Genomic DNA, 25,794 nt, shown 5'->3' on the forward strand with positions numbered 1-25,794 from the left:
GAGGATAAACGGCAGTTGACAATACCAAGATGGACGATGACAGATAGATTCACATTTATTGTACATAATGCATAGCAAAGACCCGAAATGAATATTCCTTATTCAAGAATTGACAGTACGTCGTGGTTGCATTAATAGATACGTAGAAAGCTCTCCCAATAAAAGCGAAAGATAAACAGGGAATCACTTGTAATCATCAACTCCAATAAATCCATAACATTCTTTGACCATATTTCCATTCTATCGACCGGCAGGGATTCCATTTCCAGCTTCCAGGGTATCATTCGAGTCAATTGAGCATCGTCGGTCCTTGACAAACTTGGGCCATGTGTTGGTCAGAACAAGGTACTTGATGTGTCCCTCCGAGTCGTCAAAGATGGTCGCGTCAAAGCCTTCGGGGATGTCGCCCCAGTAAAGAGCCTTGTCGCTTTGGTTTCCAGAGTCGGATTCTGTACACATGATGCCCGTCTCGGAACCGTGTGTCGAAGCGCCAGAAGACTTGACCTTGTTTGCGGTTGTGGTCATCTGGAATGTCTCAAATGGTAGTGCTGGGTCGACGGTACCCTTGTCACCAAAGAGGACACGCGCAGAGTTCTCAAAGACAGTCTCGAGCTTGCGCTGTTGTTGAGAAGACAGGTTGATCTGGAACTCAGCGTCGCGCGAGCTAATGAAGCTGGTGTAAATGCGCAGGGCACTGTTGAATCGTTCGCGGACGAGCTCTTGCACAGCAGGCTCTTTGATCTTCTCAGGGTCGCGGACGGAAGGCGGTAGTGAAGACTTCCACTCAGCGACAGCTCTCAAGAAGGCAATGTTTTCGCCAGAAAAGTCGCGAAGGGCAGAGAATTGTTGAAGAGGCTCGGGGTTGCGTTCAAGGACATACTCGAGAGCCTCCATGGTAAGAATACTCTCACCTGAAGCGCTGCTCTTGACGGAACCGTCTTTGGACCAGGCGGTAAGAGCTGAAGCAGCGACAGTCGTGGATCCAGTGACGACAGATTGAGCACCATGGGTGACCGCCTTTTTGTTGAGCTGCCATTGGGCAATGGAGTCAAGGGTCTCTTGACGCAGGGTTTGGTGCTGGAGGACTTCCCAGCAGGGCCAGAAGATGGTAAAGATCTCAATGGCCATGATAGATATGGCAAGCCTGTAAGAAGTAAAAGTCAGTTTGAGTTGTCCTTTGGGGGGTGTTAAAGGGGATTGAGGTAGGTGGCTTGGACTTACCATTGGGGAGGAATCCAGTAGGCGTTAATAGGTGCCATAGCTGGAACATACAAGGCGACGAGCCACATAGGAGTGGCATGAAGGCTGTGTCTTGGTTAGAGTGGTGTTCAGATTAATTACTTTTCTTCAAGGGAGACTCACTTGGCAATGCAACAAGCAATGGTTTGAGTTCTCCATCCCTGAGTGTCATTGATGCCACGCGACTGCCAGAGGATGTAAGGGGCGACGACCCATGCCCAGATAAATTGCCAGAAGACAGAAGGCCACCTAAGAGGGTCAGTATGTTTGATGTCATTTGATGAGGAGAGTATGCTTACCATTCCCATCCCTTGCCAATCTGAGCCTTTTCGTACTCTTCAGTACCAGGGTGAATCTCAGTACCTGCAAGACCCCAGCTGTGATGGAACTTCTTGGAGATGCACCACATGATGATGGTGAGGATGAACTGCCCATGTTAGTTTGGTCTACATTATATTGCGATAAGAGGTGAATGTATACCTGAACAGTCATGCCCAATCCAATTGTTACGAGAATCTTCCTAGTGTAATCCAAAGCCTGGAATTTCCCGAGCCAAGTATCCCGTCTCGCACGAGGCCTACTGTAGGACTTCTCATCCGAGGCATAAAGCTCCTTTTGCTGCTTGGCAACATGCAAAAAGCGACTGTTGGAGGCGTGAAACAAGGCGATACCGATAGGGAAGTAAATGCTCATGATCCAGTACTCGCCCTCGGGAGTAAATAGTGGGAAGTAGACATATCCGGTCTGGACGGCGCCCCAGTAGAGGTGGAGCATCATGATGGCGACAAAGGTAAGTGGAAGGTCTCGAATTCGAAGCATAGGCATGTCGCGACGGCGCCAAAGGAAGACCATGCCACTAATAACGATGAAAGTCCAGATAAAGGTCCAGACGATCCAAAAGATGCCCAACCCATCGAGGTTGGGCTGCGGCTTGGAGGAGTAGGCCATTATTGAAACGATAATAAAAAGAAACTGTGGTAGAGATCGATGTGTGTTCGAGAAAGGGAAGTATAATATAGTCTTTGTCTTGTAAGGAACGTGGTTGGAAGGAATGTACGATGTTGGATATCGTACAAAATATTCGAGGTCGGGGTTGGTTCGAAGCAAGTACAGCAGATGATGCACTGAAGCTTGAAGAGGGGAGACAAATGGAAGGGCGAAGCGGAAATGATGATGTATTATGTAGCTGCACAAAATAATGGTTTGACTGAACGGGCGGGACGGGAAGGGTGTCTCTCTGCTAACTAGATCAGGCCAACTGAAGTCATGAACTAGCTCGCAAGGTCCATAACGGACAAGGGGAAGAAGATTAAAAAGAGAGCTCTCTTGCAGATGTCAAATGAACGGATGAGAAGGAAAGAGTGTGAGAGTTCAGAAAAATGGATGAGCGTCTGTTTATCCCTTGCACAACAGCCCAGATCCTTGGCGCATTTTGCACATGTGTGTAAGCTCCGGGAGATAGATCACTAGCGGTAGTCTCTTTTACTGGGGTCAGTCGATCTTCTCTCGTCGACCCATCGTGTTGATCTTGACCTTACTGAGGTAGGGCTACCTGGACTCAGAGAACCCTTGCAAGTCCCGATTGGTCAACCCGCAGTTCGGAATTAATTGGTGCTCAGATGAGGGACGTGCCCTGTACCGTAGAACTAGCCCATTACCGTAGATGACTGAACTGAAGGGGAAATGGACATTGACAGGTAGGTAATTGATGTTGGACCCTGGACGAACAGACCGGTTCCTTTGTTTGTAAATTACAGATCGACGGTTCTCGTCCGATGACAGTGAAGTGACAGATACTGCATGTCTCTTCTTTTTTGCTTGAGTGCTGCCTCTTCGGCAAGGGGTGCATGAGACAGCGTTGCATTCAAGGAAGGATCGTCAGTGTGACATAATACACCACAATTGAGTTTTGCTTGTTGCTGTGCTGCGAGAAAACGGCCAAAACGCCCTTGCATTTGAGCTGCGAACATCCAGCCACGAGAGAAAAGATCAGATGAACATGTTTCTGTTTCTCTCTTTTCTTTTTTTTGCTTATCACCGGGCCACGTTCTATGTCTCTCCGCCCTGCAGCAGCCTTGACGAAGAATGACCTGAGGGTAGGTCTAGAGCATCCAACCCTGGCTAGCAATCTTTGTTTGAATCGGTCGTGAAACGACGTAAGAAACAGAAAAGCTTGTGTGTTTGTCTGTGCTATTTACCCTCGGTCTTGTCTTGAGCTGTTACAAACAGACAACCTCGGAAACCAAGCAAGATTGGGTACTGTGATTGACACAATGTGATTAATGCCTGGTGATAACTGACAATCCAAAATTCCGCTCTCTCTTATCAGAATCGCCCTTGCGTCGGAAGATGTCTTTCCATCTCCCTTGCTGATAGTGACTGAAGGGAGACACAACGTGATGTGAGGCCTGCCACAATGCATGTTTTACTGAACTGGGCGCTGTATCCACTGTGATTTGATGGTGGCTGGCCTGGGGGGCTAGTCACCGTTGGTTCCTGGACCGTAGGTGTTCGTTCACCTGAATAAGGTTCTTGGATACGGGCAAAAAGAAGACTGTAATATTACTTGATCTGTTAAACTTTCTGATCGATGTAATGTTTGTCCCTACAAAAGCAAAAATAACTGCGAAATCCATCGGGGGTTGCATTTTGTTCCAGCATCATCCCCGTATCTATCTCCACGCAAACGCGATAAACGAACAGCTGAAGTCGATCAAAAGGTTACATTGGACAGTTACAGTGCAAAGGCCCACTAGATTTGAGCCACTGAATCCTCCAGCCAGCCTCTATCACAATCACCATCGCCGGTGAGTTCCGAGACCCGTTCTCAATGTCTTGAATCTTGTCATTATTGGAAGAGGCGTTCGTCTCCTTTCTTTTTTTTGTTTTACTTCTCCTCATCCAAGATACCCACTTGGTATCTGCCAACGCGGTCCGCACCTAGAGCCTTGTCTAGACCCCCCAGCCTGGCTTTTTGGCAGATCTTAATTTCGATCACCCACACGCGATAGCCTAACAACAACTGGCTTCCGAGTTGCAAATTACAAGGCCCAGTTCAAAAACAATCGAGCGCTAAACAGTAAAGTGATCAACACAAAGTCTTGTCGTCATAACCCTATTTTGATCCAGTCATCTGGGTTGCACCGGCGTCAGACTTTCCATCATCGTTTTGCCCGTCTCCTCATTTGCTGCCCAATGCTCTTTAGACCTTTTTATGCGTAACGGCCTCCCACGCGGGAACAAGGTTACAGTAAAGTCAGAGCGTACATTCATTAGTCAGGTCCTCTGAGTCAATCACAGTGAGACGTTGAAACGTGTTCATGGCAGTACAAGACTCGTTTTTCTTGTGCTATCTCAACGTTCAATATCCGACCTCGAATGCAATGTGCCTCTTTACACCATATTCCTTTTCCCGCTGCTGCATATGTCTGCCTGCGGCGGTGCACCCGGCGCTTTGGTAGCACCTTGTGGGCTCTCCAGGAGATTACCGTGGAGAGAGATCTGCATTGCAACATCAAACAACTCACGGGTTATTTTCCGCTCCATGCGCCCCAAAAAAAAAAAAAAAAACAGAGGGCAAAACACGTGCGCGATTGGAGAGATTGTCTGTTTGTGCCTGAAGCTGACGCAACAAACTTTCATGGTCGCATTATGTTAGTGGTGCCCTGAAATGCTAATAGCGGGCAAACATGGAAACATCGCAAGGATACAGGTCGATCAGGATTCAGCGTTCCAAATCCTCCAAATTTCGTGCTAATCAAGATCTAATTACTCTTCTCTCCAACACCACTGGCTGGTTGACACGATGTATGCCACCTTTGACACGATCTTGCCGAGTCGGCGATACAACCCTCCCTCATCCTTGTGCCAGCTCTTCATGGGGGAGGATACCAAAAGGAAATGATCAGCAGCGCTCAGCCGAAACATATCGGAGACACGACAGGGTCAACGAATCTAGCGTGACACCATGTTACGATGCCGGTAATGGCAGTTTTATTGCTCCTTACAAAACCAGCTTCTCGGGAAGAACATTTCCGTGTATTCTACACTGATAATCTCGTGTACATTTCCCAGTGTAATCACAGATGCTAATTCTCCTTCCGTTCTGCTAGTCCCAGCCTAACTTGTGAAAATGCCGCTGCCAAGGACCCTAAACAAATTGACTGCCGGGGTCAGGTACGTACCCTGAATTTCATGAATAGTAATCCATCCTCACCAACGCGGTCCCTTACTCGAATATCCTTGACAGATTTTGAACAGGCCAAGCTCTCGCATCGCGAAATTTATCAACAACGCCTCTCAAAGCTTTTCTTTCATACTCATCAGTGAAGAAATCTCCATACAACTCCATTCCAAAGGCAGCATGAACCAAAGCAGGCGGACAACCTGGATGACAAAGACTGATACCGCATAAATCCAGTATCATTTGTCGAACTTGATTCTCAATCTCTCTCCACTGCGCACGTGTTGATGAATTCCCTCTGCAACTTTAACGTCAATAAGCGATCTTCAAAAATAAAATTAGATTTCGGTTGTACGCACCCGAGGAAAGGATTCTCTGCCATGAGAACCATCTTAGCTATGATGCACAGCTGCATGCTTGTCACCTCGAGCGCGGACGAGTACCAGATAATCGGGAAGATCTCCCCATTGGACCTGTCAGCCGGACGCATGTAAAACGGCTGGTACTCCCTCAAAGCTTCCTCTTCGAGAGTTTCGCCCTGTTTCTGTAGTCTCACTACTCAGCAATCGGTCAGCACGCACATCCGTAATCTCGGGTAATAGGCAAAACGCACACCACTCTTGTTCAGACCCATCAGCCCATCGCCACTTTGCTACCTGTGCCGTGTGAAGGACAATCTTGTTAGCTTTTGACGCGCCGAGACCGTATTCCGCGTCCAGAACCATTTTTGGCGGGTGCCGTTTCGTGAAAGAGTGGTAGAGCTCCTGGCGAACGGCCATCCAGTATGCCGCTTGGATGAGGGATCGGCGACCGAACAGGGTCCTCGACGGTGGACTTCTCAGGACGGCATCGATGATGGCCAAGAAATTCACCTGGGGCTTTGACGTTTGTGTTTCTTTTCCGTGTTGATTCCGCTCTTGCTCGTCCTGTTCGCTACTACTATCTTCTTCGTCGTCAATCTCTTCTAATTGACGAAGAATGACTGAGGTCTGAGTAAGCGGCCGTGTTACATTCAATTTATTGACACAATCTTACCAGCTGTTGCGATTATACTCTCGAGCTTTTCGTCATCTTGAATAGTGTGAAAATCTCGGAGCGCAGGAATACATTTTAACGTATATTCTACTGCGTCATGAGGTGTAAGTTTAGGCAGTAATTGTCCTTGATATAATATTCCCTGTGGCGTTTTATACTTAGGTAAACGGCTTAGATGTCGAGCTGATAATGCGAATATCGCATAGAGTAATGGCGGATGATGTCGAGCTCTAATGGGCACAACAAGCTGAAAATGTCTTCTCTCGTCACAGAGATCCAACTAATCCTATTAGCACGCTTTGATCCTATGGGTGAGGTTACCGGGGCCTACCCAATGTGACAACTCTTCCACAAAATATCGTAGCAAGCATGCCTCTTGTGGATCTTGGAGCGGAAATCTCGTCGATTCCACAGAACTGTACGTCTGGTAGCCTCTTGGAGACGGGATATGGTCCCTGTTCTGGTCATGCGGTGGACCGTAGGGAGACGGCTGATCATGGCTCGCTGAATAGACACTTGAAACACTTGGTTGATCCGTGGATGATCGACCTGTTCCTTGCTGCCAAGGTGATGATGGATAACTCGGTGAGTTCCCAGTTGATTGCGGCGTGGTTGTAGTCGGATATATTGGATGATTGTTTCTTATACTGTCGTGGAAGGGTGGTAGTTCTCTTTGGGCATGTGATGATGCCTCATTGTGATCTGCTGTGAACCTCGGGGTCCTGCCGCTGTCTACATCAAAGTGGCTCCGAGGGTTACTGCCAACTATGTCGCATTCAGTGTTTTGTCATTGATTAATTGGTGATTGGCTTCTTTGACTTACAGTCTCTGACCTCGCTGTTGATCCAAGTCTGATTAGTCAAAGGTCCAGTTGATGAATTGCGAAAGACGGTCTTTTTAGCTGGTCGAGCACAAGGCAAGTTCTTGACGATACAACGATTACATCTAGGTTGTCCCTCATCACCTAAAGTCATTAGCTCTTTTCAAATATCTGCAGTCTCAGTGGATTTATCTACATTTAACATGTTTATCTGAGAATTGTTAGTTACGTAGGTTTCAATTGACAATGACATATATCTCACCTTTGCATTGAAGACATGGCCTCTTGACCACTGGCATCGTTCTAGGAAACTCTCTTTTTAATATCGAGAGTAAAGACTGCCAGTTGTAGAGATTTCTGATGTCAAGACGTTGTCCCCGCCTGTAGTCTACGGCTCCATTGAGTTTCAATTCTTTACTGCGTCACGTGCTGTAATCCGCTGTTCTCTCCGAGCCTGACGCGACAGTTTACCCTACAGCTTTATTCTCGGACGCGACAACTTGCTACAAGAGATGAAAGACGCGTCTTTTTGCAATAAAAAACATCATAAATATAATTCCAAACTGCTTAGGATATCTATATGTACATTTAAACCACATTTTCCTTTGTTTGTAGCTATGTATCGTGAATTGTTTTGGTTTAGCGTTATTCACGGTGAGGATTCCTGTCAGCATCAGTCACAACACGGTCCTGCGCATTTATAACAATCTTACCTCCATCTTGTATTGTCAAAGTCCCAAAATGTCGCGACAAACTCGTTCTACCGCTAAAAGATTGACCCGTGTTCTACTTTCAACGCCACCAATCAATCCTCCACTCCGCTCAACCCAATCATCACAGTTGGAAACCCGTCTCTTCGCCACTCCCCAAGAATGGGAATCCTATCTCACCGACAACCACCTCACAAACCCTTCAGGCCTCTGGCTCAAAATCGCAAAGAAATCCTGCCCAACTCCCTCAATAACATATGATCAAGCCCTCGACACAGCACTTTGTCACGGCTGGATCGATGGCCAACGCAAATCCCTTGATGAAACGCACTTCATCCAGCGCTTCACGCCGCGTCGAAAAGGAAGTCTGTGGTCGCAGCGCAACGTGAAAAAAGTCGATATGCTCATCGCGGAAGGAAAGATGAAACCTGCTGGACAAACTGAAATTGACGCGGCGAGAGAGGATGGACGTTGGGAGAGGGCGTATTCATCAAGTAGCAACGCGACTGTCCCTGAAGATTTTCAAAAAGCGTTGGACGAGAACAAAGCAGCGGGAGACTTCTTCGCGGGGTTAGGAAAGACAAAGAAGTACGTGTTCATTCAGCGGTTGGAAACTGCAAAAAAGCCAGAGACGAGATCAAAGAGGATTGAGCAGTTTCTTACACTTCTTGCAAGTGAGAAGAGTTTGTAGTCCATCGCTGGAAGACGTTCTATCGTGTATTAAATATTTAAATCTAGCTTTAGAGGATTTTCTGTTTGTAACCGGTTTCAAGTAGTGAAATGAAATGAATGATAATATTAAAATTAGTAATCATCCTCGTCGTAATCTTCTCCTTCGCCATCGGACTCATCAGCCATACCCATCATGAATGGATTGCGCTCCTCATCATCCTCCTCTTCATCCTCCTCGCTGTCTTCATCTGCAGTCCTGCTGCTGGTATCATCCGAATCCTCATTGTCGACAGGGTTCTCTTCGCGGTGGAGACGCAGACGCTCTGCTAGAGATAGCTTTGCGGGCGGCGCGTCTTCTTCATCTGAGTCTTCGCTTTCTTCTTCGCTGCTGGAAGAATCTCTATTGTCCGAGTCTTGTCTTGAGACGCCGCCTTGATCATCGTCATCTTCGTCATCAGATACCAACGCCCGCGATCGCTTTCGGCTTCGCTCTGGTTGAGACACTTGCGGTTCATCATCTTCATCGTCGGAATCCACTATGAATCTAGCGCGTTTTGTTGAAGGTTGGACTTCTTCCTCCTCTTCATCATCCGAGTCCGAAACCACGCGGCGTTTCCGACCACGCTGTAACGGTGCAGACTCAGGCTCGGGTTCTGGTTCGGAGAAATTGGCTCCCACACCATCATCGTCATCGTCCTCGTCGTCGGAAACCTGGTGGAGTTGTCGAGCAGGTGCTGGCGATCCACTGGCTAATGAGATGCCATCATCATCTGAATCCTCGTAAGTCTCGATGATCTCGTCGTCGTCAATTCCGTCACTTTCGTATTGGTCCAAATCCGGCCCATTATCGTCGTCATCGTTGTCTTCTTCATCGGAACTGTCGCTGTCGTCGCCAAAGTCAGGCCCGAGTGTTTGTAGCAACTCGAATCTCCGCATTCCACGCTCATACTCAAAAGCAACCATAGGCCATGCCTTGATCCCTCTTGTCTCCAGAATGCTGCCAAGGGGATCTGGTAGGTCATCCCATGTATCTCTGTTGATCTGATATTTCGCAAAGTCAGGGTGTCGCTCCAAATCAGGCCAGCACCATAGGAACTGCAAATCTTCCCCCAGGCCGGGTTGTTTTTCGTATGTTTCCGTTCGGTAGTGGTTGACCAAATCGGACGTGCACCACTGTAGGCTCGACCTCTGGCAATCCGTGCTGGAAACGCTGACATAGAATGATTCGAGCTGGCTAAAGTCCTTCAATAGTTTGATCGTGTTGATATTCCGAAGATTATCGAGGATATCAGGCCCGCCAAGCGCAAGGTTTTTGACTTCGCTCGCAAAGCCCGGTAAGTGAAAAATCTGCTTCCCCCCTGGATGAGTGAGGCCGTTGACAAGAACAACATCCGACTTCTGGTTAAATGGAACAGTAGCGTCTCCAGAGCCTGCATCTATGCTGAGGGAGTTGGGAAAAGCGTTTTTCGCGAAGGCGCGAGATTCTCGGTGGACTGCAAAGACTGCGCGCAAATGTTTCGTTTGGTCCTCGAGCGCAAGGCCATCACGAACGGTCCATACGACAGCACTATCTGACTCAGGATGCCTTGTGGTTCCCCATGAAATAACGAAGTCGAGCACGCGATAGCGAGCGCGCAGTTCGGGACAGAATAATTCCCAGATGCGATGGCGTAACTCTATGGGTAGCCGACAAAATTGCGGAAAGTAATGGTCGGTTGAAGCTGATTTGAAGTGACTCTGGTACTCATCTTCGTCGTCACTGGATTCCGAATCGCTGCCGTCAGCGGCCATAGTGTCGAGCAGTCCTCCGCCGTCTGAATCATCGGAGCTTTCGTCGCTGGAGTCGTTGTTGTCGCTTGAATCATCTTCGCTTTGAGATCTATCGTCTGGTCTTTCATTTTCGCTTTGATCAGATTGAGATTCGGCCATGCTCGACATTTTGCGCACGACGCGGGAGGAAACCAAAAAGAATTGTGAAGGGCGTGATGAACTTGACAAAGAAGCTTTGATGAGATTTGGAGGCAGGATGAGATGAAAGCACGTGCACGCGAGGTCACGTGGTCATGCACCGTAGCGGAGATAACTTGGGGAATAAACTCAACTTGGGCATCTACGCAGGTACCTTAGTACCTAATCATAACTGCCTGTCGCATCGTACCGTTAGTTATTTGCACTTCCGAACCAATTACAAAAAATGGTACAAATCTACTCTTATAGGCCATAGTTTACTTTATTCTGCGAACATCCTCTGACCAGCCAGTCCAGCATCACACAACATGTCAGGCTTTGAGGCATTGGGGATGGCGTGTGCTGTCTTCCAGACTATTAGCTTCGCTCATGAAACAACCCTCTTTTGCAGAGACATATACCGCGGCCAGAAAACGCCTGACTCTGTACTTGAGGAAAATGCATCGGCCATGATCCAGGCGGCAGATCGCGTCAAGGCCTTTTGTAAGGCAGCAGCTACGCCACATGAGAAATGTCTGATTGATGTTGCCGAGAAATGCACGTCAATAGCAACAAAACTTTCGTCTGAAGTAGAAAACATCACTGAACTTCACAAAAAAGGCAAAGGAAATATGGTAGTTGCAGTGCGTGGTGTATTTGAGTCTTGGCGCAAGAAGAACAAGATGAACGATCTTGATAACAATCTGCGTCGATACGCAGATACTATGCAGACTTTATTGGTCACACGTGTTTGGTTAGTCTTCCCTGGACTCAACATTGTCTACATAATGCTGATATAAATGATCATAGCGACCAAAACCAAGCTGGCCTCCTACAACAGCGTCAAGAGTTCAACAATCTCGACCAGGCCTTGAAGGCGTTCATCTCGCGTATTGCAGAAGGTCACAAAAAGATGGAGCATCTTGTGCAAGACGAGGGGCAAAAAACCCGAGAGTACGTCACTGATGAAGCTAACCGAACTGTGGACTCTATGAATGCTCATATCACGACACAAGCTGAGGAACTGGAAATGAGAAAGGCCATGTCATCTCAGCGCCAGCGCCTTCTTGAAAGCTTCAGGTTTAATGAGATGAAGGAGCGAATGAACGCCATTACTGATCCAGAAGATGCCTGTTTTGACAGGATACTGGAGTCATTCGAGAAGACGGCCCAAGGCAAGATAGGAAGTCCCTCTAGGACTATCGAGTCCACAGCGAGTTGCGAGGACTCTTCCGAAAGCCCTCCCGATGACTCGTCCGAGGAATTTTCCGAAAGACCTTTCGAGGCCCACTCCGAGGACTGTCTTGAGGAGATAGATCGACTTTGGCACAGCTTTGCGGATTGGCTCCAATCAGATGGGCGACTGTTTTGGATTCAAGGCAAACCAGGATCCGGCAAAAGTACTCTTGTTAAGTACATCGCAAGTAAGAAGGTAACCCAAAGATTATTAAACCAGTGGAATCCCAGTACCACAATTCTATCGCACTTCTTCTGGAAGCTCGGAACATCCTTGCAGAACGACATAAAGGGCCTCTACTGTTCTTTATTACATCAACTGTTGGAAGATAAGGACGAGGTTACTAGCAACACAATGGATGCCTTTCCAACTTCGAAATCGAAACAATCTTATCACGACTGGTCAGGTCCGGAGTTGAGAAGCCTTTTACTGAAAGCCTTGGAGCTGGCAACAGACTAAGAGCACTTGTGCATCTTTATTGACGGCCTTGATGAATTTGTTGGCGACTGTGGACAAGAGGCTATTATGCAAATACTCTCAGATTTCAAACGGTTCACAAATGTCAAGGTTTGTGTCACCAGTCGACCAGAGCCGTGGTTGAAGGAAGAGCTGGACACAGTGCCCAATCTCAAGTTGCACGACTTGACGGCACCGGATATGAAAAATTGGATCCAGGGGAGACTCCGCCAATTCGATGGAAAGCGCACATTCAGCCCAGACTTCTCTTCATTCTTGATCCGCACGCTTCTGGACAAGGCAGGGGGAGTATTCCTCTGGATCTGTCTCGCCACGCAGAGTATCATACGGGGTATCAAAAACAAAGACTCGGAGGAATTGCTAATCTCCCGATTAGAACAACTTCCGGAGAAACTCGAGGACGTGTACTACGATATGTGGAAGAGATTGGGTGAGGATGAGCCTGTTTATCGAAACTCAGCAGCCAGATATATGCGCTTTATGGTCGGATTTCAATCCATCAAGACCAAAAGAGCATATGCTTTATGCCCTGGACTTAACAAGTCAAGCCAACTCACTGTCCTAAGGATGGCGTGTGCAAGTCGGCCAGATGTTGGAAGGATACTGACTACGGTCACCGAAGAAGTTGATTATGATATGTTGAACGCTCCTTGCGAATCTGTAGAGAATACCATTCTCACAAATTGCGCCGGCCTTCTTGAAGTTTACCCCTCTCCGCATCTCTCATACTTCCACAATCCAGTGTCAAAGATGACTCGCAGAATTGAGTTCGTCCATCGCACAGCCTATGACTTCCTCATAAATACAGAGGCAGGTCGAAAGATACTCAGTTATAGCGAAATGACAGATTGTGAGGTGGAAGTGCTGATGTTTAACGGTCTTTTATGCCTGCTACGGATATTGTATCATGCATTTGGTGGCTGTTACCCCTCTATGAGGATAGTTGAAATGTTGCCGAGATTGTTAAGCCTCCAAGGCTCCGAAAGCGATAAAGAGAAAGTGAAGGATCTGTGGATGACAATAAGGTCATTCCATGTGAATGGGATTATGGTTAACTATCACTATCACCGATGGCCACCGGCTCCGTTTGCCTCAGAAACGGCAACACTCGGAGCAATCTTCGATTTCGAGGTGCAAGACATGAATTCGAACACAGCGACCAGCGTTCTCCAAAACATTCCATGGCATGATATAAGTTGGGATGAGAGAAGCGCTGTACCAGTGTCCGGGCTGCGGATGCTTCTTTTACAAGGTGCTGATCCAACCACTGTCTTGTCATACACAATGTTTCACATTGTTTCAGATGAGCAATCTGTTTCAGATCATCAATATGGAAAGCGGACAAACGCTCTGTGGGACTTTCTCCATCATACACAATGGGTCATGTGGCAGAATGGTAGCGAAGAACGGACAACACCGACCCATGTCGTGGAAATCGCTGCAGATATGCTACAGAAATGTCCAAGCGTCGGTCTCCATGGACTTTTATTACGGAGAGGGTATTATACTTCACAAGGAGAACCATCGTACTTCGAATTCAGTCTCAATATCTACAAAAATCTTGATCGTGGGGCTTATATCTCATCTATCTTTTCAGCGAATGTGGCTTACCTGCTGGATTTAATGCTATGGTTCTTACCGCAGAAAGATGAAGCCAAAATTAAGGGTCAAGTTCAGTTCATTCGGAGCAAGATCGAGGATCCAATGATCTCTTTAAGAGTACTTGCCCTCCCCCAGGATGAACACAGCTTGAAGTGTTTTCAGGTCATTGATGAACAACCATTTCGAGGGGTAGTCGACATAATAGATGCGCAGGAAAGGAACTTGCGAGATTTTGCAGACTTTGTAGACTGCTATGATCGAGTTATCTCCTTAACAAAAGAGAAGTCACTTGTTACGGAGATTGATCCAAGATATGTCCGAAGGTCTTTAGTCGGAAAAGATATACTTGGATCGTACGAATTTGAAGATGGGTCTGAACAGTCTCAGGAGATATGGAGAGAATTGGAGAGTACACGTAAATTTTATAACAACTTGCAATCCTTACTTTAAAAATTAGCTATTTGTCATGAGACCAAATAAAAACTATTTTCAAAAATCCCTATGCCCATCTTGACATCTTAGACACCCTAGGTTTGACTAAGATCACAAGTCCTGGCTCTGAAGCACATTGCCGATCGCTATGAGATGCTACTGGCCTGCTGACATGAGCTGCGATGTGACCAAGAGTGAAGAAGTCTTAAATCTTGTAACCACAATGCTAAACTATTAAATATACTGGGGGTGAAACTGATATTGGTGAGGGTCTGGGCGATCTGAAGGTGCTGTACGAAGTATAATTGTAAAACCTTGCAGACTGTAACTGTCGGATCGAGTTGACACAGATCCTAGCATTTTATGTGTATACGCCGAGCGGTATTATGCAATGGAAGGATATTACTACCTCATAAGTAAGCAAACCTCCAGCACTCAGGCCTCAACATCGAAGATTAGCAGGATTAATCGGCAACGAGGGATCTTCTGATACTACTACCCGATATTGCCTCTGTCTATGGTTGACACCGTGTAGATCGTGCATATTGCACCAGGGGTCTCGCGGTCATACACTTTCCGATCTCGCGCTTTTCATGTATCCTATCCATTATCTCCTGCTTTCTCGCCTTTAGCCGCATGAATTTACCAGTCGAACATAAAGTTGTTCTCCAACATGGTTACCGATTTTATGTTACAAGATGAGCCAGTCATGATGTATAATACCAACCGATCATAGCCAGCAAAATGCGTCTATCTCGAAGCTGTAATTATAATGTCAGTGTTATAGGTTTTCTAGTTATGAGAATTTACTAGAAGTTAATTCGTTTTATTTCTCTTATCCTCTGCATTTGAACTATTTTCTAAGCTTACAGCTAGCGAGAAGAACCTTAACAAGTAACTGGTTTTTGTTAAGCTGAGGAATTGAATGTGTCCCTGCGACCAATGGCCTCCCTACCTCATATAGTAAAACAGACTCTTGATATATGATTGTATCTGAGTCTGAAATTAAGCACAATATTAAATAAACACAAAAGAATAGCATAAAGTTGCGAAGATATAAGGACAGCATTGCCGACAGTTTATGCTCCGACGGTCCACTAAGCCCTGGAAACTTCAGGAGACTTGCTTTCACATCAGTTATGTTATTAATTTTAATCATAGCTACAGCCAGCAGGGTTACAATCCAATTTACTGGAGACATTACTGACGTGGATTTACCTTGGCCGGGTGCTAGTACTTATACAGCCGAATATGTATTTAAACTTTTGATTGGTAAGCAGTCCAGCCCCTCAGCGCGCTAGTTTCAGACTAACCATATATTAAACAAGCCTGCACTTATTATCGCCGTATCTATACGGTGCCCCATCCAGATCGTCTTCGACTCTTCCATTGTCTTCGGCTACTCTCCCCGGGCGACACGCAGCTTATCCCACCAGACCGACTCATGACAAATATGATCAGAAGGCGCAAGGTGCACAGGAAGTCTAGGGAAGGCTGTATTCAATGCAAGGAGAGGCATGCTAAGGTACGGTGACCACCCTCCTTGTTCTGCCCCTGCTACACGTTATGTTGAGACAAACCCTAGAGCTAAATTTTCTAGTGTAATGAGGTCCATCCACAATGCTTTCAGTGCGAGCGGGCCAATCTGCTGTGTAGCTTCTCATCACCTGCCCTGACTAGGATGCCGCTCAACGAGGATAGTCTCGCGGATTTGGAGCTACTGGAGCACTGGCATCGATATCCCATAACAGGGGACTTGTCGGAGACCACGAAGCAACTGCAGTACAGCCTCGTCCGTCTGGGCTTCTCTCACCATTATTTGCTGAACAGTGTTCTGGGTCTTACTGCCCTTCAGCTCTACAGTGAAGATAAGTCCCAGGCTAAGTGGTACGCTAGAGCCGTTGCACACCAGCAGGCCGCAATTGTCCGAGCCAGGCCGCACTTCGAGTCCCAGGATCAGACGCACCAACAAGCCCTGCTGGGATTTTCAGCTTTCACTTCAATGTATGCGGTAGCGGAACCTATGTTTCGCCCCCCCGGAGTCCGGTCTTTGGCACAATTCGACCCTGTCGAGGAGCTGTTAAAGGCACTTCAATTTAGCCGCTCTACCTTGATGTTTGTACAGCAGAACTTCGCCCCTATAGTCGTCTCACAATCGTGGCTTCTTACAAAATTTGTGGCCAATCGCCAAAATACTCAAAGGGATCTCGAAGTAAGGTATCCACAGCTTGCATCTCTCCGGGAATGCATAGACCGTTGGTGTGTGGGGGAACAAAAGACAGCATGCCTTCACGCCGTTCAAGTACTGTTCCGCCGCATTGCAATGCTCTCGGACAACGTCGGAGACCCTGAACCGGGCAAGGTGATTTGGGGTTGGGGACTTGAGATAGATCGTGTCTTTCTAGATTTATGTTCAGCGCGGCATCCCGTGGCACTCGTCATTTTGGCTCATTTTACTGTTCTAATGAGCTTCTATAAGGAGCACTGGTGCCTTAGAGATTGGCCAAGCGGGCTCTTAGGATATATCATGGAGGTTCTTGGAGAGGAATGGGAAGAATCGATGAAGTGGCCAGCTAATATTATCTTTGGATTAGAAACTTACAGCGATGTAGGGTATCAATGTGTATAATAGAGAATGTCTCATTCACGTCGTATTAGCTGGTTTCACGTACTGCAGACACTCATTCTTCCAAGTATTGAGTGTCCTATCAAGATTACCATTTCCGTAAATGCATGTGCCCCTGCTCTGGAATCATTAGTGTTAGCTCCCATGTGGTTACTTGATTTTTACTCAGTTAGAGTAACCGAAAACTTACATAACCTACACAACCTTCCTTTAACTAGCCTACAAAATCATATAACTTACCTTTTTCTCTTTAGAGAATTTACCCTATTATAGTAGTATTTTAATAATTAATACAGTCTCTTATAATAAGTAGGCTGCTTAGTAGGTATTAATTTTATAATAAATAAGAATAAGGTTACTCTTAGAGCCTTATCTTTCGTGATAAAACTGCCTGACCAGAGCTATTAGACTTTGAGAAGACCCCTGTCAAAATTGGTGTTAGCTCAAGCCAAGGATGCAGCCTAGCGTAACACGCCGTATTAATACGGCCAGTGATCCACAATCTATACATGACACCCCTGCCCTCCAATTGCAACTCTCCATGATAGGTCAGCAACACTGAACCAAAGGAAACAGCAAGGGACCTTGAGCTAGGTTTTCGTCACCTGGTAGCACGATTGATACCAAAATGCAGATACTGAGACAAATGTGTTTATAATCAAGGGAAGATCGGAGAAGGACTGTCACCTTATATAAAGGTTCAGTTTATCTGTCCAAGTATTGACTATTCTTTCAATCATCAAGTTGATCCAGTCTCTTCACTAGTCTTCCATCCAGATTCCGAATTCAACACCAGTTCAACATTACCATCATGTCTACACCAAGAATTACCAAAGCCTGGAGCGTTGAGGGCAAGGGCAGCCTTGACTGCCTCAAGCTTGACGACAAGCTTGTCCTCCCTGAGCTCTCCGATAACGAAGTATTAGTCAAGTTCCATGCGGCGTCTCTCAACTTCCGCGACATCATGATTGCTATGGTAAGAACATTTTCCTATACATCTAAACAATCATCCAATAACTCTCTCAGGGAACCTATCCTTTCGGCGTGAAGCCAGATATCATTCCAGGTTCCGACGGAGCTGGAGAGGTCGTTGCAGTGGGATCTAAGGTTACCCGCTTCGAGACAGGTTCCAAAGTGGTAACACTGTTCAACCAATCACACTACGGTGGGCCGTTGACCCCAAAGGTCTTGGGAACAGGCTTAGGTGGAACCATTGATGGCACTCTGCGACAGTACGGCATTTTCAACGAGAATGGATTGGTAGATATGCCAAAGAACCTCAGCTACCTCGAGGCCGGAACATTGTCTTGCAGTGCTCTGACGGCTTGGAATGCTCTCTACGGGCTTAAAGCCGTCCTTCCTGGCGACTGGGTCTTGACACAGGGCACGGGAGGTGTGAGCATCTCTGGCCTGCAGTTTGCAAAGGCGGCAGGGGCTCGAGTCATTGCTACGACTTCTTCTGCGGCCAAGGCTGAAATGCTGAAGAATCTTGGAGCAGATCATGTCATCAATTACAAAGAGACTGCGAACTGGGGCGAAGAAGCCAAGAGGATTACAGGAGGTGTTGGTGTCGACCATGTCATCGAGGTTGGAGGTGCGACAACTGTGACGGAGAGTCTGAAGGCCGTAGCCATTGGTGGCCTTGTTACTATCATTGGCTGGATCGGCGGACACGGAGAGACTGGACCGAGCTTTCCCCAAATTTTGTCCAGCATGGCAATTGTCAGGGGAATTGTTGTCGGGAGCCGAGAACAATTCGAAGCAATGGTATGTACTACAGAACCGGACTGACTCCCTTGGCTTTTGCTATTTTCAGGATTGATGAAACATTACTAACATACATAGATCCGGGCCATTGAGGCTTTCAACATAAAGCCCGTCCTCGACCAACGTGTCTTCAAGCTCGAAGACCTGAAAGAGTATGTCGATTCCATTTTGCAAGACTCTATTTACTGACATGCACTACAGAGCCTACCAGTACATGTCTGACCAGAAGCATTTTGGAAAAGTTGCTATTAGCATTGAATAGATTGTTAGGTTGGGGAAGGGAGGGTCCATCATCTTCGGTTTCCCTGCTGTTCATGCCTGTGTCTTCAGATCGGATCCTTAGCTACCTTAGGAGTGCAAACGTAACGACACTATAGTTAGTAATGCTGAAACATCATTGAGCTACAGTAACAAATCCGTTTCTATTTTGATCATAATCATAAAATAATTCTTTCCGCAATAAGTTATCTAGGCAGCGTTGAATTTGGGCCTGATATGTGTGGATAAAGGTTGCGTCTACTAAGGCAAGATGGTATGACGTTATTGATGATATGAATATAACAAGTCATGTGCAGCTGGAAAAATATTCAGTCCACTAGTGTCTTGGTGCAACAAATACCGTATCTATCAGAGGCTAAAAATGATTTATCAATACTATCACAGTGGGCTAGGGCTTAGTTAGTACTTTCAGCAGAACATCCACTGCAATTGCTGGATATGTCATAGATATTTCTATCTACAGGTACATGATAATCAATCATACCAGAGATATGGTATCCCACTCTGCTGTATTGAAATGTGGAAGTAATGAACACTCAACCGTTTTATGCGTTTTCCGCTTCCTGACGAATGTCTCGTTGAGCTCTTCAGTGTTCGATCTATTCCTCGATCGTCTATCCGCAGCTTGCAGAGGAAGCAATACCTTTGAAGCAACATTATGAATTGCATATTCACCAAGCTTGGAGTCAAACAAGCGCTCATTGGCTGTTAGGCTTTCATCTCCCAGAGCGGAATTCCTTCCGATGCCTCGTTCAACAATCGTGTTACTGATCATAGGGCTGAGCTGAGACGGATCATGATGACTGTCTTGCCATGTACCGACTCTGATGAATTCTCTGGTATTCTCAGACGGAGCTTCCTTTACAACGAGGCCATAAACCATAATTAATTTATGGCCTGGCTCATACAGGTCCCGCCTGTAATAATATTCGTATATTGGAAGAAGAAAGTGCTGCGCAGACGATATAAATGGCTTGCTGAAGTGAAATCGAAATGCAGAACCCCACTTGATGTATGGCTCACATGCTCGTAATTCCATACAGTTTATACCAGTTGCAGGAACCGTAAAGTCAAGGTCGTGTCGGAAGTACCATTGCGGACCTTCGTATTGTGGAGCGATAGTAAGTCTCACTGGTAAAAGCAGACATCTGATTCTCAGGATTGCTCGGTCAAAAGAAGCAAAAGGGTCACTTCCTGGGGGAGTGATGATGGTTTGGCTCAGCAGGGCTAATGGTTGGAATTCCTTCGACTTAAATGAGTTAGGATCTGCAAGTGAGATCTTGGGCCCCTTCTTAATCATTCGACCTGGCATGACTGATCCGGGGAATGCTAACCATGACCAAGAGGGCCGTGAAAATTGATTCATCAAAGAGTGATCTTCATCCTGTAGTACCAGCTTGGAGTCAGGACCATTGGCAGGTTCCCACAAGAGGTCTTGCATCCAAGACTCGAGCCATATGCCAGCAAGATAAGTATCACCAGTCTTTCTGGCAATAAGCTTAGCAAGCCCCGCTATGGCTACAAGCCTATCTCGTTCAAAGGTCAAATCGTATCCAGTATATTTCGAAAGTACCCAACTCCAATTAGTATCTCTGTCCGGTCCTGTCAGGTCAGCCATAGACTGACGTTCTGTCTCGGTCCTCTTGTATGCAGGAGAGTACGCAGTGGGAGATATTTCACTGCCAGTATATCCGTTACATTCCCAATAGACTTGCTCGTTACCGAGGTGGAGTAAACGCCTCGAGAGACAGCGTTCTTGCAGGACCCACGCACGTCTGTTGAGAGGTGCACAATCCACGTCGACCTGTACGTCCAACGCATCTCTGTGCTCAACAAATACATACTCGTCTATCTGGGATATAGAATCTTGTTGAGTGTACGAAGCAGCGGGCTTTTGACGAGGTATGCTACGAGGCTGACACTTGCGAAGAATACTGAGACCTGGAGAGTCCCAGCAAATTGTCAATGTGAGGAAAGCATATTGATAGATATCCGTCATTAATGGGGCTTCCCGGCGGAATTCCAAACCACCGTCGTCTTGTATAATGCAGAGGGAGTCGATCCAGAGATATCGTACATCCATAGAACGACAGATAGAGACAATGTCTTTGTAATTTTGTGGTAGAACACTATCGGGCTGAGAATCCGAGTAGAGATAGTAATTGCGCATAAGTAATGTGGGTGTCTCGGAAGACCATCGGTGGGAAAGTGCGATATAGGGGACATGACAGGGGTTCTCGTGGATACGCCATGTATCTGAGCTACTGTGTCCCAGATCCAACAGTCGAGTTGGCATTCTTGCACTCCGTGGTGGTGAAGCTTCCTTTAAACATTCGGAGTGGTTAGCTTCACAAGTCCTAATCCACTGATTTGCGAGTTTAGAAACCGACTCAGATGTATGTTGATCGACCAAGGGTAATGCTCTCTCGGTGTCTGTTTGCAACCTGTAAGCACGATAGATGGAAAAGTCTTGTTTGAGAACTTACCCAGATACCACTTCTCTGTGGTCTTCCAGATAGCTAGTTTTAATTCTTTCGTCTTTAAACCAAGTCCCATGAGACACATATCTACTGTGTACGCAGAATTATCAGGTTCATAACTCAGTGTTACTATCTCAGTTTTAAATTCCGCGATTTCTTCATCATTTGGGGACGCGATTGGTGACGATCGGATGCATCGCCAGATAGTCCAGCAGAGAGGACAGTCATGGCTTATCGATCTCTTCAACGATTCCCACGACTTATGCACTGGGAAATCACCACGCAAAGTCCATTGATCTTCAAATAGGCCTCCAGACCGATATACAGGATCTGACAGAAACGCTGCGACTGAGCCTTGAGCCCGGTTGCCATCTGTCAATGGGATGGAGGGCAAGACTCCACGACAGACTTGGCATAGACTCATCTTTAAATACAAATACAAGCGGTATCAAAAGACAGCTGGCACAGTTTTTTTTATAGCTTGCAGGATTGGGGATTGATTAGCTTTGACATGTAAGATTCGTAAGATGGAAATTGCCTCAGTGGAATTTCAAAAGTGTGGAGTCTCTTACTCTATTCTACCTAGTGCCTTTTTATACACTTTTTGCATATCTTGGAGACCCAACGTTATCGTTTTATTCTGTCGCTAGTCAGTAGTGCATATATGCTATACAGAGACACCTCTAATATGAAGAAGGGTAATGCTGACGAGGTTAATACTGACTATAAAATAATACCTCCCTGAATAATCTATCCAATTAGTGTTGACCCAGTTAGACTTATCCTGGTAGATTCTAGACCCCTGGGAAAACAAAGATACTAACCTAATATGGTATGTGTTGAGATGGCTAATGGTATGTCACCAGCGTACATAATACCATTCCAAGGATAACTTAGAGTCAAGACCCCGAATACGATGAATGACAAAAAGCGCCCTATTTAAAACACTCTCGCGCCTAATTTTACTGCCATTGACACGTTCTTCATAGATGTTCATTCGATCTGATCCTCTCCGCCAATTATGAATCCATCCTGCAACACCAAACAGCCTCAGGCTAACAATTTTGTCAGAGTGGAAGATTATGGCTTGCATCAACCCTCGGCCCAACAAAAGCTAACGCCTTTGGATATGAACTTACCCAGGCTCTATGGAGCACGCTGGGTTCTCTGCTTCCCGTTGCTGCCAGGGTCTGATAAGTTGCAAGTGTTAGTGCAGCCTCTCAAGATAGCTTGTGACTGAATGGAATGGTCAAAGGTTAACAATTTCTCAGGTACAAGAAACTCAAACAAGGACTAGCGCACACCGTTGTGTCGATTCCCTGGATCTCCGGCACCATCGTAAGTCCTCATCCTGACAGCTGTTATACTTGCAGCTACTGACTGTAGCTTGTACCATACAGGGTCCAGAGGACGGACAAGATCCTGATAACGGAAGGATCCAGATTGTTGAATCATCGGGCTCTCTGTTGTTTCCGTATGTATTCTCTGTTGCACCTACTAGTCCCTTCCCTTCCACTAACGGACTCTTTAGCTATAACGATCTTACCGGAGTCATGTCCTCATATGCAGAGCTGAAAGAGCAAAACTTCCCGCTGTCTGCCCTCTCAACAGCACAGCTTGGCCCTATAGACGTCATGCCACAAGGGGCCATACAACCTGTATTTGCGACCCAGGCCAACTTTGTGGAAGGCGGGCTTCTACTAACAGTCGGTGTTCATCACTCGGCCTGCGACGCCTCTGCTTTGGATACCATCGTCAGCACTTGGGCTCACAACACTGCTGCTGTCAGCGACGGTATTAAGTCCTTCGCACCATTCGATAAGCAGTCGAACGATCGTTATCCTCTTATGGAAGGCAATCTTGACACTGAGTCAGGCGACTCTTATGGTTACCAGCTCATGCCTACTCCTTCAGGGAGCAACCACATCAGTCCTAATTTTGAGATGCCTCCCCTCTCTTCTCGCCTTTTCCATTTCTTATCCGAATCATTGAAGAATCTCAAAGAAACTGCAGAGGCATTCTCTACCCACGACGCCCTGCTTGCCTTTATCTGGCAACATATGACCTTGGCCCGGCTAAAATCTGGGGTTTTCGCTAATCCTCCTGGCGATGCGGACATGTCGGCACTGTGTCTCGCCGTTAATGTTCGCAGTCGTATGAGCCCTCCGCTACCACCATCTTATCTCGGAAATGCATCAATGCCTTGTGTGACTGAGAAGCTTCCAGTATCAGCTATCACGTCAGATGCCAGTCTCCCTCGAGTTGCAGCAATCATCCGAAAATCGTTGGCGGCGTTTAACAATCCAGGTCGAGTGTCTGCGACTATTGGGCTTCTAAATTCTCGGACCAACCCCACGGATTTTAAACTCGCTTTCCATGGTTTTCTAGGGCCTGATGTTGTTGAATCGTCTTGGACTGACCTTGGAGTGTATGGCAATGTCTGGGGCGCGATGGGAATGTTGGATGCGTTTAGAGTTCCAGGTGAAGGTGCAGATGGAGCAATCACAATACTGCCCAGACTGAGAGATGGGAGTTTGGAAGTTGTTATTGCATTGAAGACGGAGGCCATGGAGAAGATGATCGACGACAAGAGCTTTGCTGAGGCTGTCAATTTCTAAGTTAACCTTTCTTTTTTGTTTAGATCTTCTGGCATTTTGCTTGGATAATTATTTCTACATGTAATGATATACGTGTATGGATCAATGACAATGCAATTGCATTCTTTATATGTGCTTCGATTGAAGGTCCAAACAAGCCTTTGGCTACCTCTTAGCTCCCTCAGGTCCCCCCCCCATATTTAAACGCAGTCGAAACGGAATTCATTAGGCTTTCCGGACAGGATAGTGCTAGTAAGAGGCTCGCCTTTGCATCCATTCCGTCTGTGCGGCAAGAACAGCCAACGCACTGCAAGCAACACTCAATGGCCATATCAGGGAGAATCCACCAACCGGTACATCCGTTCCACTCGTTGCGGTAGCGATTGAAGTGCCATGATCGTGAATCCGTCTTCCATCGTTATTATTGACAGCAAGGCTCATATTTGACAAGTCATGCCCTAGAAGATACGGTACGCTGGCGCATATGTCATCTACCAGCCCCATGATCACTCTCTTGATCCGATTTCTTCGATCCTCGTCGGATGGCCGTTTGGTCGAAGCTGACAGGCAAACAATGGTACTAGGTAGAACGGACTGAACGATGAGCCTCGATACTCGATAGAGGTTCCAGACGCGAGTAGTATAGCGATCTGTATATCTGTGAATGACACGCGGAGTATAATCTATCCTGGCGTGATTATTTATGTTAACCGCAGTGGCATAAGACCATTTCGTTGACATGCTGGTTACCCAGATGGATAGCTCTAGGTCTAGCTCATTCACATCGGATATTAACTGCTCGGCTTCAGTCGTATTGATATCTTTTGCTGTTTCAAGCTGCCAACTTGTATACTGCAGTTGTGGCACTCTGGCTGCTATTGAAACCAGTCGATCTTCATTGTCCTCATAAGAGGACATGATTTGTTTAAGGAAAACCTTATCAACAGGCTTTGAGATCTGTATTTGACCTAGAACCTGCTAATGTTATTACTTTTCCGTTAATAAAAGAGATTTGAGACTCTTACTACGCTTTTGCGGACAAAGCAAAACATGTCAGTGAACAATGAAGAGTCTAGGTCACTGATTCCGCGAGCCTTGATGAGAGCAGCGGCTCTGTCCACATGAGACCCCCGGGCTGACCTCACACTTGGTTGCTTCGTCTTCGCCTTGAAAATTCGTTAACATCCATTCTCAAGACAGCCGTGATTTCAACTCCAATCCAGCCTACTAACCTCAAAGCCACATAGAAGCAGTACACCATACAGCGTTTCGTCGGAGAAACGCAGGTTGGGGTCCTGGATAGCCGTTCGAAGCGCAGTTAAGGCCTTGATATAACACTTGCTAGATAGCTGGATCGCTTGGGGTATGAGTTTAGTTGCACAGGCATATGATGTGGCCTCTACAGCTAAACGTAAAACAGAACCTTGTTGACTTCGAAAGTAAAGAGACGGGAGTTGCTGATGGAGATGTCTTGTGGGATCTCCGTTTGGTAAATTGTCGGCTGTGCTATTATAGAAATGACTTATGGCAATATCCTCTTTGGAGGTGCATAATGTGCGTGGGATGCTTGTGTGCCAATTGGAAAATGGTGCTGAGAATCCTCCAAGTGAGGTAAAAGACGAAACAGCCCGAGTTGATTGAGCATGTTTGAGGACCTTTTTCTGACTGTCCTTTCCTATCGTTTTAGCAGT

General features: G+C 46.5%; 10 protein-coding genes across 10 annotated transcripts; 5 read left to right on the forward strand and 5 right to left on the reverse strand.

The window, feature by feature from the left end:
* Positions 1 to 42: 42 nt before the first annotated feature.
* Positions 43 to 2,666, reverse strand: EDB82DRAFT_198711 (uncharacterized protein). Its single transcript, XM_025736436.2, has 5 exons — positions 1,720 to 2,666; positions 1,539 to 1,666; positions 1,363 to 1,488; positions 1,222 to 1,305; positions 43 to 1,144 (listed from the first exon to the last, which is right to left on the reverse strand). Exons 1-5 carry the CDS (start codon positions 2,185 to 2,187, stop codon positions 241 to 243), a joined length of 1,710 nt encoding a protein of 569 aa, XP_025587043.2. The 5' UTR covers positions 2,188 to 2,666; the 3' UTR covers positions 43 to 240.
* A 2,409-nt stretch (positions 2,667 to 5,075) lies between these two features.
* EDB82DRAFT_502243 (uncharacterized protein) lies at positions 5,076 to 7,646 on the reverse strand. The gene is made up of 8 exons (XM_065608667.1): positions 7,540 to 7,646; positions 7,474 to 7,488; positions 7,281 to 7,421; positions 6,789 to 7,222; positions 6,458 to 6,737; positions 6,036 to 6,404; positions 5,782 to 5,977; positions 5,076 to 5,720 (listed from the first exon to the last, which is right to left on the reverse strand). Exons 1-8 carry the CDS (start codon positions 7,574 to 7,576, stop codon positions 5,468 to 5,470), a joined length of 1,725 nt encoding a protein of 574 aa, XP_065465100.1. The 5' UTR covers positions 7,577 to 7,646; the 3' UTR covers positions 5,076 to 5,467.
* Positions 7,647 to 7,821: 175 nt separating this feature from the next.
* Positions 7,822 to 8,734, forward strand: EDB82DRAFT_198744 (bacteriocin-protection, YdeI or OmpD-associated-domain-containing protein). The gene has a single exon (XM_025736438.2). It carries the CDS (start codon positions 8,019 to 8,021, stop codon positions 8,676 to 8,678), a length of 660 nt encoding a protein of 219 aa, XP_025587045.2. The 5' UTR covers positions 7,822 to 8,018; the 3' UTR covers positions 8,679 to 8,734.
* EDB82DRAFT_198743 (uncharacterized protein) lies at positions 8,735 to 10,736 on the reverse strand. The gene has a single exon (XM_025736439.2). The coding sequence runs from the start codon at positions 10,595 to 10,597 to the stop codon at positions 8,792 to 8,794; it is 1,806 nt and encodes a 601-aa protein (XP_025587046.2). The 5' UTR covers positions 10,598 to 10,736; the 3' UTR covers positions 8,735 to 8,791.
* Positions 10,737 to 10,886: 150 nt separating this feature from the next.
* Positions 10,887 to 14,372, forward strand: EDB82DRAFT_537513 (uncharacterized protein; the record flags this gene model as incomplete). Its single annotated transcript, XM_065609298.1, has 3 exons — positions 10,887 to 11,360; positions 11,417 to 12,249; positions 12,304 to 14,372. The coding sequence occupies exons 1-3, from the start codon at positions 10,936 to 10,938 to the stop codon at positions 14,370 to 14,372; spliced, it is 3,327 nt and encodes a 1,108-aa protein (XP_065465101.1). The 5' UTR covers positions 10,887 to 10,935.
* A 1,316-nt stretch (positions 14,373 to 15,688) lies between these two features.
* On the forward strand, positions 15,689 to 17,176 carry EDB82DRAFT_502247 (uncharacterized protein). The gene is made up of 2 exons (XM_025736441.2): positions 15,689 to 15,879; positions 15,955 to 17,176. The coding sequence occupies exons 1-2, from the start codon at positions 15,799 to 15,801 to the stop codon at positions 16,981 to 16,983; spliced, it is 1,110 nt and encodes a 369-aa protein (XP_025587048.2). The 5' UTR covers positions 15,689 to 15,798; the 3' UTR covers positions 16,984 to 17,176.
* A 335-nt stretch (positions 17,177 to 17,511) lies between these two features.
* On the forward strand, positions 17,512 to 19,159 carry EDB82DRAFT_537515 (uncharacterized protein). The gene is made up of 4 exons (XM_025736443.2): positions 17,512 to 17,956; positions 18,007 to 18,747; positions 18,826 to 18,899; positions 18,949 to 19,159. The coding sequence occupies exons 1-4, from the start codon at positions 17,792 to 17,794 to the stop codon at positions 19,007 to 19,009; spliced, it is 1,041 nt and encodes a 346-aa protein (XP_025587049.2). The 5' UTR covers positions 17,512 to 17,791; the 3' UTR covers positions 19,010 to 19,159.
* Positions 19,160 to 19,434: 275 nt separating this feature from the next.
* Positions 19,435 to 21,982, reverse strand: EDB82DRAFT_556937 (heterokaryon incompatibility protein-domain-containing protein; the record flags this gene model as incomplete). Its single annotated transcript, XM_065609684.1, has 3 exons — positions 21,513 to 21,982; positions 19,511 to 21,459; positions 19,435 to 19,458 (listed from the first exon to the last, which is right to left on the reverse strand). Exons 1-3 carry the CDS (start codon positions 21,928 to 21,930, stop codon positions 19,435 to 19,437), a joined length of 2,391 nt encoding a protein of 796 aa, XP_065465102.1. The 5' UTR covers positions 21,931 to 21,982.
* A 433-nt stretch (positions 21,983 to 22,415) lies between these two features.
* EDB82DRAFT_576069 (transferase family-domain-containing protein) lies at positions 22,416 to 24,124 on the forward strand (the record flags this gene model as incomplete). Its single annotated transcript, XM_025736445.2, has 4 exons — positions 22,416 to 22,712; positions 22,778 to 22,844; positions 22,907 to 22,980; positions 23,038 to 24,124. The coding sequence occupies exons 1-4, from the start codon at positions 22,528 to 22,530 to the stop codon at positions 24,122 to 24,124; spliced, it is 1,413 nt and encodes a 470-aa protein (XP_025587051.2). The 5' UTR covers positions 22,416 to 22,527.
* A 217-nt stretch (positions 24,125 to 24,341) lies between these two features.
* On the reverse strand, positions 24,342 to 25,246 carry EDB82DRAFT_502253 (uncharacterized protein). The gene is made up of 2 exons (XM_065608668.1): positions 25,129 to 25,246; positions 24,342 to 25,078 (listed from the first exon to the last, which is right to left on the reverse strand). The coding sequence occupies exons 1-2, from the start codon at positions 25,153 to 25,155 to the stop codon at positions 24,353 to 24,355; spliced, it is 753 nt and encodes a 250-aa protein (XP_065465103.1). The 5' UTR covers positions 25,156 to 25,246; the 3' UTR covers positions 24,342 to 24,352.
* Between the last annotated feature and the right edge of the window lie 548 nt (positions 25,247 to 25,794).

This window comes from Fusarium venenatum (assembly GCF_020744135.1).
Source record: "Fusarium venenatum strain MPI-CAGE-CH-0201 chromosome Unknown EDB82scaffold_2, whole genome shotgun sequence".
Taxonomy (NCBI): Eukaryota; Fungi; Ascomycota; class Sordariomycetes; order Hypocreales; family Nectriaceae; genus Fusarium; species Fusarium venenatum.

Excerpts from the sequence above, each read along its gene's own strand:
- EDB82DRAFT_198711 (XM_025736436.2), bottom strand. The coding sequence starts at position 2,187 with ATGGCCTACTCCTCCAAGCCGCAGCCCAACCTCGATGGGTTGGGCATC. Across the intron at positions 1,667-1,719 it reads GATTGGGCATGACTGTTCAG|TTCATCCTCACCATCATCAT; the intron begins GTATACATTCAC and ends TAACATGGGCAG. Across the intron at positions 1,145-1,221 it reads TACTGGATTCCTCCCCAATG|GCTTGCCATATCTATCATGG; the intron begins GTAAGTCCAAGC and ends TACTTCTTACAG.
- EDB82DRAFT_502243 (XM_065608667.1), bottom strand. The coding sequence starts at position 7,576 with ATGCCAGTGGTCAAGAGGCCATGTCTTCAATGCAAAG. Across the intron at positions 6,405-6,457 it reads GAGTATAATCGCAACAGCTG|TCATTCTTCGTCAATTAGAA; the intron begins GTAAGATTGTGT and ends CTCAGACCTCAG. Across the intron at positions 5,721-5,781 it reads GCAGAGAATCCTTTCCTCGG|AGGGAATTCATCAACACGTG; the intron begins GTGCGTACAACC and ends TTAAAGTTGCAG.
- EDB82DRAFT_198744 (XM_025736438.2), top strand. The coding sequence starts at position 8,019 with ATGTCGCGACAAACTCGTTCTACCGCTAAAAGATTGACCCGTGTTCTA.
- EDB82DRAFT_198743 (XM_025736439.2), bottom strand. The coding sequence starts at position 10,597 with ATGTCGAGCATGGCCGAATCTCAATCTGATCAAAGCGAAAATGAAAGA.
- EDB82DRAFT_502247 (XM_025736441.2), top strand. The coding sequence starts at position 15,799 with ATGACAAATATGATCAGAAGGCGCAAGGTGCACAGGAAGTCTAGGGAA. Across the intron at positions 15,880-15,954 it reads GCAAGGAGAGGCATGCTAAG|TGTAATGAGGTCCATCCACA; the intron begins GTACGGTGACCA and ends TAAATTTTCTAG.
- EDB82DRAFT_537515 (XM_025736443.2), top strand. The coding sequence starts at position 17,792 with ATGTCTACACCAAGAATTACCAAAGCCTGGAGCGTTGAGGGCAAGGGC. Across the intron at positions 17,957-18,006 it reads GCGACATCATGATTGCTATG|GGAACCTATCCTTTCGGCGT; the intron begins GTAAGAACATTT and ends TAACTCTCTCAG. Across the intron at positions 18,900-18,948 it reads AAGCTCGAAGACCTGAAAGA|AGCCTACCAGTACATGTCTG; the intron begins GTATGTCGATTC and ends CATGCACTACAG.
- EDB82DRAFT_502253 (XM_065608668.1), bottom strand. The coding sequence starts at position 25,155 with ATGTTTTGCTTTGTCCGCAAAAGCGTA. Across the intron at positions 25,079-25,128 it reads GCTTTGTCCGCAAAAGCGTA|GTTCTAGGTCAAATACAGAT; the intron begins GTAAGAGTCTCA and ends TAACATTAGCAG.